We start from the raw sequence: 10,603 nt of genomic DNA on the forward strand, positions 1-10,603 counted from the left end.
AGGGTAGGCTGCTAAGTCAGGACCGATTGAAGCATTTGGGGTTTTCTCTTGCTAACAAGTGCTACCTATGTGAAAGAGAGGAAGAATCCCTTTCGCATCTGTTTGTTTCCTGCTCTATTATTCGTTCAGTTTGTTTCTTTGTCAGATGTTTGGAACGAGATTCAACGTGAGGGGACCATTCAGGACGCCCTCCAAATGTCTCGAGTAGAACCAGAAATTGATGAAGGCATGGCGGGTTACTTTCCAAGTAACTGTTTGAAAGATATGGTGGATCCGGAATCAAATTATTTTCTACAAGGTATTCACTAAAAATCGAATTCAACTGTAGTATTTTTCTGCTGTTAAGGAGCATGTTCTACATATCTGCAGCAAGGAGGAGGACCACCCTACGGTAGTGCTGGCTTGTTGAGCCCTCCTCCGAACCAGTGGCTTAAGGTTAATCTGTACATCATTTTTCGTCGCGAGCAGGATGGGTCAGTGCAGATGATCTGTCAAGTGAGAGGGACTTTCGCTGCTGGATGGTCTTGCATTTTAGCCCAACTTCCTCACGAATTATTCTTGAAGCCTCCCGCAAAAGATACGGTGGTACATATCAACAAAGTTTTGGAGGGCAGATGGGCAGCTCACGGCTATATGGAATAACTGGTAGTTGTCTGTTTCAGTTTGAGAGTCATGGTGCCCGTGATCACAATTGCATTGCCAGAAAGCTGGCCGTTATGGCAACCTCCAATGTGGAAAGGCATTGGCAGCATATGAGTCCTCAATGGACTCCTCATTTGTAATTTTGTCATGTTTCCTTTTCCTTGAATAAATCAGGAAGGGGTCTGCCTAACCCCAGCTTTCTCTGTCTAAAAAAAATACAGTAAAAAAAGAGAATAATCTTCAAGTGCCCTGTCATCAACAAAGTCGTGATAATAGCAACTGAGCATTTATACAGGATCTTGTTGACATGATCCTCACTCTGTAACTACTTTTCTGATCAATGCAGGGCAGCAACCTTGGCTGCAACATCATGATGAAATTCTAGTCTTAAAAAGAAAAATACAACATTACAACAGCACAAGAAAAATCTGGCCCTCTTGATCCCAGAGCTCAAAAAGGAACGGGCATGAATAACAGTACCTATACGTGCTTATTTGAAAACTCAATGCCCACAAAATTTCTTACAGAAGAAATGTTACGGCAGTTGCTTATTTGCAGACTCAATTGGCACAAAATTTCTCAAGAAGAAATGTCACATTCGGTTTAAAGCAACATGGAAATCGGATCCTCAATGTACCCTTTGAACGCTTTAAGCCATTCAGCACCAATTGCACCTTGACATCATAAAAAAACAATGTCAGGACATCTTGAAGCAAGCACCTCATGTAGATTGATCTTTCAGCAGGCACAAGTTAAAAAAATAATCAGCTCAAGTAAAATGCCCTCCAATCTAGTGTTTACCATCGACGACACGGTGGTCGCAACTTAAAGTGACCGACATGAACGAACTAACTTTGTAGTCATCAGGCACAGCACCAGGTACGACCCTCTTTTCAGCTGTTCAAAAACCCATGGTCAGAAGCAGTCGCATTTTATGCTGCGTTGGAGATAAAACAAAGAGAAGGTGGACATCATATCTCAATGTTTGATTAGTTGTGAATCTTACCAGAGCCAACAGCCAGAATGGCAGCTTGGGGAGGATTAATAATGGCACAGAACTGTTTTATACCAAATGGACCACCTAAGTTTGACACTGTAAATGTGCCTCCCTGCATCAATGAATTCAAGGGTAAAGGTCCAGCAGATGCAATTTCACATAAGACTAGGAGTAGGACCACACCCACCTCATAATCCTCGGGCTTCAGGCTGTTGCTTTTTGCTTTATCAGCCAAATGTTTTACATCTGCTGCAATAATAGATAACCCCTTCTTATCTGCATCCTGTGAATGGAGAAAAGTCAGTATTTATCATGCAAAGGTAGGAAAAGGATCTGAGTGAAATGTCTTACTCTAACAACAGGGACAAATAGCCCATTTTCCGTCTGAACAGCAACATTTATATTCACGTTGTGATATCTGTAACATAATCCAGTAAAACATTATAATACCTCTACAAATGAATGAGGGGAAAAAATTTAACAGAAAATAACACTTACTGTCGGATATATTCATCCGTCCAGGAACTGTTGCATTGGGGAACCTTACAATTGGCCAGGGCAGAAGCCTGTGATAATGAATGGTTCAAAGTAAATCAAACAGCAGCATGTTGCCAAACAGCAACTGAGAATGGATTGGACACTTAGATGGGGCCTTTTAGGGTGGGTTCCAGGAACTACATTAAGAATGGGTAATATTTTTTTGTCTCTAGGAGAAGCCTAGGGAAGCAAACACCTAGGTGCCAACTAGTGCTTTTGACTACTAAGCATATAATTCATTTTCTCCACCTTCAAAAATGGTCCATTTCACAGTAAATGTTCATAAAAAATTAACATCTCAATCACATGAATATTTTTCATTCAGTCTCTAAGTTGTTCCTTTGAAAATATTTTAGTGCAACTATACTGGATGACCAGCAGCATTATGGAAGGCTACAACTGATTTTTCTCCAACTGAATATGACAGTGATCTTGTTGCATCAAGCAAAAGACATGAAGGAATGACGCAAACCTTTATCACAAAGTCATTGACAGAGATTCTTTTTTCACCAGAAGATTCTTGTAATGAATTGAGCTGGGAGCGCAAACTGCCAGAAAGTTACAAATTAGCACAGGAAAAAGAATGATTTAATTCAAGAGGCAAAACAGATACTAGGCAAAAATGTCAGCACTCACTCCATGAGTTTGTCAACACACACATCAACTGTTAAATAGTAATGAGGAATGGTTTGTTTGGAGAACAGTAAGCGAGAAGCTGTAATCTGCAAATTGACACACCATCAATTGATCCAAGAATGTGAGATAAACACGAGTGGGGGACCCATGAGATAATACATTAGAAATTTTCAAGACATGGTTACCTTTCTTATCTGTGAATGAGGAAGATCAGAGTATTCTAACATCTGTGTGGCTGTTGTGGCCTTGGATGGGGCAGGGGAGACAGGCAGCCCCTTTGAACCATGAGCTGAAACAAGAAAATTCACATGCAGACACCCATAAGATAGCATCAACAGTGCATCAATGAAGAGAGCATAATCCACAAAAAAGTACTGAAAATGAAAAGAATCAACAATTTCAACACTTAATAATCAGCTGGAATCTTAAGAATTACCAGAAGATGGTAAGAAAAATCTCAAGGTCTCTTAAATATTGAAAAGTAGAATAAGTTAATAAAATAAGAAAAAGTAGACAAGACTAATGTTTGTATTAGAAACAACATTGAAAAAAGCAGGAAAAAACTAAAGATAGAAAAATGATAATTATGGAAAATAATTTGTTGAAATTGGAAATTTTTATGACAATATCACTTGCACAATATATTGAATTTGTTAATATTGTTAAATATCCCAATAACATCAACAGCACTGTTCTCAAAAGACTCGTGCTATTGTGATAATTAAAAAATGTCAGACGTATGTGACCTTACCTAAAAGCCATAGCAACATGTTCATTAAAGAAAACTCTTTTTCTCTTTTTCAAAAGTTGTACAAGAATGTCAATAAATAGTATTTTCTTTAGACAGTATTTATGCAACTGCCACATTATATTATGCATGTGGCTTAACTATGCATATTTGCATAGACAGACCCCTTGAGATTACACCAAAGCACAAGTTAATCACAACATCTACAAATTTCAGCATTTGAAAAAAACAGTGTCCACTCCAAATGAAGACTGTCTTCCCTGCAAAAATTTGCCTTTACAATATTAAAAGCAGCCACCAGTTGAAATGCCTTCTAGTCCTTTTGCTTTACTCGAGCCACTTATAGTTTTCCCACAACAATCAATGTTTTAAAACCAAGTGATTAGGAATCAGCTCGGGGATGCTTGACTCATGACTTGGTGACTCGGCGGGGTCATGTTAACTTTTAAATGCAAATAATCTATCTATCTATATATATATATATGCGTGCCAGTGTTACTGGTAGTGGTAGTGTTAGTTCTCGTTGCATCATGTGATGATGGGACACTATGGGCACATGCGAATCAGCTTGAAAAAGCTGGAGGAGGTGGTGCAAATAAAAGATTTTGATGCAAGCTTTGTGAGAGAGATTATGTTGGGTCTTACACAAGAATTAAGACTCATTTGTTGAAGATATTAAAATATGACATTTCAGGATACAAAAGAGTTGATGAGACAATGCGGAAACAATCCAAAAAAATACAAGATGAATATGAGAAAAGAAAGACAATGAGTGATTTTTGTGCAATCAATGTATCATTTTCAAATCATCAAGAAGATAAAAAAAAAGGTGAATGTAGAAGGTAGAGGAAGATGAACAATACAAGCATCATTCAATACATATGGAATGGAGGATATAGATAGAAAAGTAGGGAGGTATTTATTCTAGTTTATTTTCATTTAATACAGCTGGAAATCCTTATTAAATGGAAAGCAGAAGAGAGGGCAAATGTTGAGAAATTGCTATAGATTAAGACATTTTCATGAGAACAAAATAGAGTTTCCATTATTTTTTATGGGCGGATGAATATTCAAAGGCGTCTAATGATTAATTTCATTACTTCTTTGCTTAATGACCCAGTATTCTTGGAAGCAGTTGATGCATCTGGGCAATATAAAAATATTGAGTATTTAAAAAGGTTGTTTATAAAAATAATAAAAGAAGTGGGTGATCAAAAAGTAGTGCAAATCATCATAAACAATGTTCCAGTTTGTAAAAGTGCAGTATTGAGTTTGAAGAGTGAGTATCCTCACATTTTTTGAACTCCTTATGTAGCACATAGCTTGAAGCTGGGCCTCAAAAGCATCTGCAACCTAAAAGAGAAAAAAAATGTGTTTGCATATGCTCTATGTTCAAAGATTAAGGAATTAAAAAAGATGTTAAAAACATTAGAGATTTTGTTGTCAACCACTATTATGTTAATGTTATATTTAATAGGCATTTTGATCTAAAATTGTTAAAGGTTGTTAAAACGCATTTTGTGTTCATCATTGTGATGGTGAAAAAAATTAAGTCAAGACTGCTTTGGTTAACATGGTAACTGATGATAATTAGACATTCTATCTTGTGGATGATATTCTAAAGGCCTAATAAATTAAGAAATTCATTATTGATGATGATGAATTTTGGGATAGAGTCATGAATTTTCTTAAGTTTATGCAACCTATTTGGAAGATGCTGAGAGAAGTTGACAAGGATAAGCATGTGCTTCACAAAGTTTATGAAATATGGGATAATATGATTGAAATAATTCAAGTTGTTGTTTTCAAGCATGAAGGCGAAGGTCCCCCTTGAGCTTCCTCGATCTCCCCTTCCTCTACTCGAAGATCAACCTATGGCAAACCAATGATGGAGATCGACCCCTCCGACCGGCAACGACATTCCAATGAGTAGAAGAGGTGGGTGGCCAGGAGATGCATGCTACAGGTACCTCTCTCTCTAGCGGAAGACCAAAAAGGTGGAGGAGGAGGGTTGCTCAGCAAAGTCTCTCTTTCTCCCTCAGTACCTCTTTCTCAGTCACTCCAACTGTGAGGAGCAGGAGGGTTGATCCTTTAAAAAATGAAAATGAACACATAGGTTTTGACTTTTGATGGATATTTTTTGGGGTTATCTAGTGCAAAAGCTAAATGGGGTGTTATGAATTTTTTATATGCTTCAAAAATAAAAAAAAGAACCCTAATTCTAGATAGATTTTTGGTTGTTTTTTTGGAGGTTTGTTTGGGGTTCTGATTTTGCGTGAATGGTGATGGTGTGATGGGGCTTTACAAATATCTAAAGAATGTTTGAATATGTGTTTGTAAATTTGTGTTGCTCAATTCTTTCTTTGCTTCTTAAAATTAATTGCTTTATTGCCTTGTTTACAATTTATTTATTTTTTCAGTGAGTGACTGAGTGCTTGACTGGTTGTAACTGGAGGGACTGCAAGCTTGCAATTGTGAAGTGTGAATCGTGTGGTGTGTGCTTGTGAAATTTTTAATTTGTTGTCAGTTGTGACTTGTAAGTATGAGCAGCAAAGGGAAAATACACAAAGGGCATTCAAGTTCTAGACTTGTTAGTTGATGATTGTTACTTAAAATTAATGCATGATAAGTTAGAATTTGTTAAAACATGTAAAATGGTAGACGGATTGGGTCATATGATCCAAAACGAAGTAATCCAACCCATTATCCATGACTGTCCAAGTTGTCTGCACATCATCATCAAACAACTGACATTTGGAACACACATCCGAGTACGGTCCAAACAAACGTTGGACTTGGGCCGTCTTTTTTGTTCATTTCGTCCAATCCTGGACAAGCCATCAAACATACCCTAATGAGACAAATAGTACAAATGCTGAATTCTTGATTATTGGAGAACATACCCAAGTAATCATCTATGTCGGCTTTCACAATACGACCTTCAGGACCTGAGCCTTTAATTTTTGAAAGAGGAACCTATATCAAAGGGGGAAAATAATCGGTACCTTGCAGCAAACATAAACCTTATGCACAAAAATCGAACAAGAATACACTGAAGTGGCATTAAGTGCTTCCAGACAAATTGCACCACTACAAAATTAAATAAGTAATGAATACTGAATTGATGAATATCTTAAACCAGCACATAAAGATAGCTTACATTGTGATCCTGTGCCAATTTTTTCGCAAGTGGGCTGATGAAAATACGATCATCTGCTCGATTAGTCTCAGTCTCTGTTTCGCACTTTGTCTCCGGGACACTTGCAGGGGTGACATCTTCCTTTTTGGGAGGGGAAGAATCAGTGGACTCCCTCACAGAACCAGCATCAGAACTAGCAGCTGATGAAGAAACTTGATAATCTTTAAACTTTGCAACATCATCTTCTTCTTCAACAGTGATAGCAATGATCTGGCAATACCAACTAATTATTCTGGAACAAAGTTTGAAAGCATGTCCCAACACAATCATCAACGGTCTATGATCACGATTATTACCTTCACAGTCAACAATAGAATGGTGTAACAAGAGCAGAATATGTTGCTGTGGCATATCACACTTTTTTCATTTCTTTCAGTTTCAAACTTCAATGATTTAGCATTTAAACTGCTTCTTTAGCAATCTAGAATTTTCACTGCAGAACCACTTTTATGGGAACATGTAGTTACCTTAGTGATAAGTCAGGGGCAGCTTCCAGCTTGAATCCAGGGTTAAGTTATCTATCCATTTATTTGACCATATCCATCTCATTCATTCAAACCTCACAAAGATGTTTATAATCTAAATGATGAATAAAGAATGCTTCATTGCCCAAACACTTAAGACTTGAAAATTCTAATTGACTAGTTCATTTTAATTCCCTAGCAAAACTAGATAAGCAAAAAAAATATATTGATCTCAGAGTTAAACCTATGTGATCATCATAAAAACCACACAAACTTCTTTCTTTTATACAGGAATCATCATTTTCAGTGGTTTTTCAATGGTCATTAACAGCAGACCTTTTTCCCCTTTTCTTCTTGGGTGGGGTGCGGTGGGGAGGAAGAAGGGAGTGTGGGTGGGAACCAGTTTGGATCTTGAAATAAGATGATGGGTGCTTTAATTTTCTTTGCACCACCATGAGTATTCCAGTAAAATTACGAAGTAATCTGTACTTGTCCTGTTGAATCTAGGAAATGTTGTTAAAAGGTCATTCATAGTTTTATTTCAATTTAATAAATATGTTAGTAATGCTAAAATGGTACTTTAAAATTTGTTACAGGAAAAAAAGACTTGGCTACAATTTGTAAAGAAAATTTTAGGCTAACCTCACCAACTTTGACATCTTTTGCCCCATCTCCATGTATTATTTTCGCCAAGTAGCCTTCCTCCATGCACTCCATCTCCACCGTTGCTTTGTCCTGTCTAAATATATGTTTAACATTCAGTAACTTTAAGCTATAAACATGGAGTAGTATGCAAAGTGTAAACATTTTCTTAGACAGATTATGGAAAAGGAAAGAAAGAAAGCAAAAGTCCCTACAGTTTCAACTTCACACAGCACTTCACCAGGAGAAATCTTATCTCCTTCTTTCTTCAGCCACTTTCCAATGTTTCCCTGTACAAACGAGTTGAACTCAGGAAATCAGAATGCTGACTGAAGGAACAAGAAAGCAGAGTCTTGAGGATCCCTTGATAACAAAAGCGTTCACCTCTGTCATTGTTGGAGAAAGAGATGGCATTCCAATCTGTTGGTGTGGAGGCAATCCTAAAACAAGGTATAGACATGATTCACCATATTTCAACATGATGTTCAAATAAAATGCAGTTACAAGATTGTGAAATAATTTTGCAAACAAGGATAATCAAAGATACTTGAGAAAAGCCATGATATCATGCACAAAAGACAAAAGAATATATGGAGCAGCCAGCAGAGAATTTTCAAGAGGATAGAAACAAAAAAGAATGTGAAGATAATTAGACACAAAAGGTTAATCATCCAGGCATTGTTTGGACGCACCCACTTATCTAGGAAACTGGTATAAGTTGGAAACTGCATCATGCTCCACAACTTATTCAGAAAACTGGGATAAGTTTGCATCACTATGGACTATAGCACAAAAAACTAAGTTATCCTAGACTTGAGGGTAAGTTGGTGTGTCTGAAATTATCAACAATCCCTTAATACTTGCATTTGAGTACGCAAATGTTTGTATGTGCGAACAGGGTAAGCCAAGTGATAAGCACCATTAGCAGGTTTAGCACTATGCTCCTGCATCGAGTATGAAAAATATAATTCACCATAAAGTTTCAGGTTGTGCAGAAGGCACCCCACGTAAACAAGCAAATAAAGTGAATATATGAAGAAGATCAGGAAATTTCAGTCTATTATGACGATAAAATAGAATAAAAAATGCAATATAGCAAGAAGACAGAGTAAAGCTCAACCTACCAGAAGCAGATGAATATCCCCTGGTTGCAAGTGATGATAAACTGATAAAACAATAAGAACAAGTGTCAGAAACAGCATGGCTTTGCTAAAATATTAGAATTATCAGAAGAAAGAGATAGAATTGCGCTTGGATTGCCTGGAAATATGTTTTTGAAAGGAATCTCATGCGAAATTCAATATGCAGAATTCCAAGAAATTTCCAAAATTTTCTGAGTTCCCAAATTCCAGGATCTTAAACCCCAATACAAATAGGTCAGAATTCAAAACCCCAGGCATTGAAAAGAAACCGTCAGTGACGGATACTTCAAGTACGTAAATTAGTGACTAGAAAATCCAACACCCAAATCGGTGCATCCAAACAAAACTTTAGGTGATATTTTGGAGGCACCCCGCTTATCCAGAAAAGCAGGATAAGTTGGGAAACGCAGTTTTACTCCACAGTAGAGTTTCCAAACGTATCCCGCTTATCCGGATAAATGGTTGCTCTCAAACACCCATAGAAACCTTTTTCATAGTAGAGAAACTAACCACGAAACCCCATTTCTAGTTCGAGAGGCCCCGCTGTGGTGAATGTCAACCGGTGGTGTGAAAAAACTGCCCATACTTTCGAAGGTGGGACTGCTTCTTTTATCCCCAATGCGTGAAATCTGAGTTCCAGCACGTGAGATCGTAAAAATTCTTCAATTAGACACTGAATATTCACAAAGATAAACAGAGAGAGAGAGAGAGGGAACTAAATTTCTTCTTCTCTATCACCTTAAAGCTTCGACGCATTGGAGCGGAACCATCCATCGATCCGAACTCGTTCGCTCTCTTCTCGCAAGCGATCTCATGTTGGTGGTTTATCAAAGGATCTGCGAAAAACCAACCAAACCCAATTCGTCCACTAATGAATCAGCTTGACCATGAAACCAATTCCATTCAAAAAAAGCATTTCCTAAAATTCCAGTGGGAACACGAGAAGCAATCGACTCACCGGCTTCCCTAAAGGTAACGTCTTTGGCGTACGAACGGATCGGAAGGGTTTGAGCGTAACAACACAACTGAAAACACCCAACAACCCCAATCGATCGATTCCATGACGAAAATGCAATATGAAAAGATTGAACAAAGGAAACTCAACAAAGAAACAGGAAACAAAAGAAAGAAAGAGAAGCCAAAAAAAGAAAAAAGGCAAGAGGTGATAAAGAAGAACCTTTCTGGAACGGTGAGTGAGGAGACGAGAGGCAGAAGCCATGACGATGGTGAGGATGGTTCGATGAGGATCTGAGCCTTTTCTCCCTTCTCTTCCCTTTCAGCGTCTCTCCCTCTTTCTTTCTTCCTGCTTCGTTGCTCCCCCTTGGAACACTATAATTAGGTAGGTGAATAGTGACAAAAGTTTAAAACGGAAAAATATCGACAGTCAAAAACTCGCGAGAATTTGTTTTTTTTAAATATCGCATTTTTTCGGCAAAATCTCAGTAATAAAAAAAAAATTATAAGAAATTATATATAAAAATAGTTAAAAATAAAAACCACAAATGTAATTATCATGTTTAAATCGCGATCTTTATGTTTTAACTAAAAATGTGATATTTTGAAAATGTCACGAGAAATTATCGCTTTAGCTTTCAG

General features: G+C 37.4%; 1 protein-coding gene across 1 annotated transcript; it reads right to left on the reverse strand.

The window, feature by feature from the left end:
* Window positions 1-928: 928 nt before the first annotated feature.
* Window positions 929-10,344, reverse strand: LOC149817703 (dihydrolipoyllysine-residue acetyltransferase component 2 of pyruvate dehydrogenase complex, mitochondrial-like). Its single transcript, XM_089985657.1, has 19 exons — window positions 10,185-10,344; window positions 9,966-10,032; window positions 9,746-9,843; window positions 9,518-9,636; window positions 8,990-9,030; window positions 8,250-8,305; window positions 8,081-8,155; window positions 7,866-7,958; window positions 6,721-6,969; window positions 6,464-6,536; window positions 2,998-3,101; window positions 2,813-2,898; window positions 2,649-2,724; window positions 2,138-2,205; window positions 1,991-2,057; window positions 1,827-1,922; window positions 1,649-1,751; window positions 1,444-1,539; window positions 929-1,316 (listed from the first exon to the last, which is right to left on the reverse strand). The coding sequence occupies exons 1-19, from the start codon at window positions 10,224-10,226 to the stop codon at window positions 1,246-1,248; spliced, it is 1,680 nt and encodes a 559-aa protein (XP_089841783.1). The 5' UTR covers window positions 10,227-10,344; the 3' UTR covers window positions 929-1,245.
* Between the last annotated feature and the right edge of the window lie 259 nt (window positions 10,345-10,603).

The sequence above is a fragment of the Nuphar pumila genome, chromosome 13 (genome assembly GCF_984573655.1).
Source record: "Nuphar pumila chromosome 13, dmNupPumi1.hap1.1, whole genome shotgun sequence".
In the NCBI taxonomy this organism is placed as follows: Eukaryota; Viridiplantae; Streptophyta; class Magnoliopsida; order Nymphaeales; family Nymphaeaceae; genus Nuphar; species Nuphar pumila.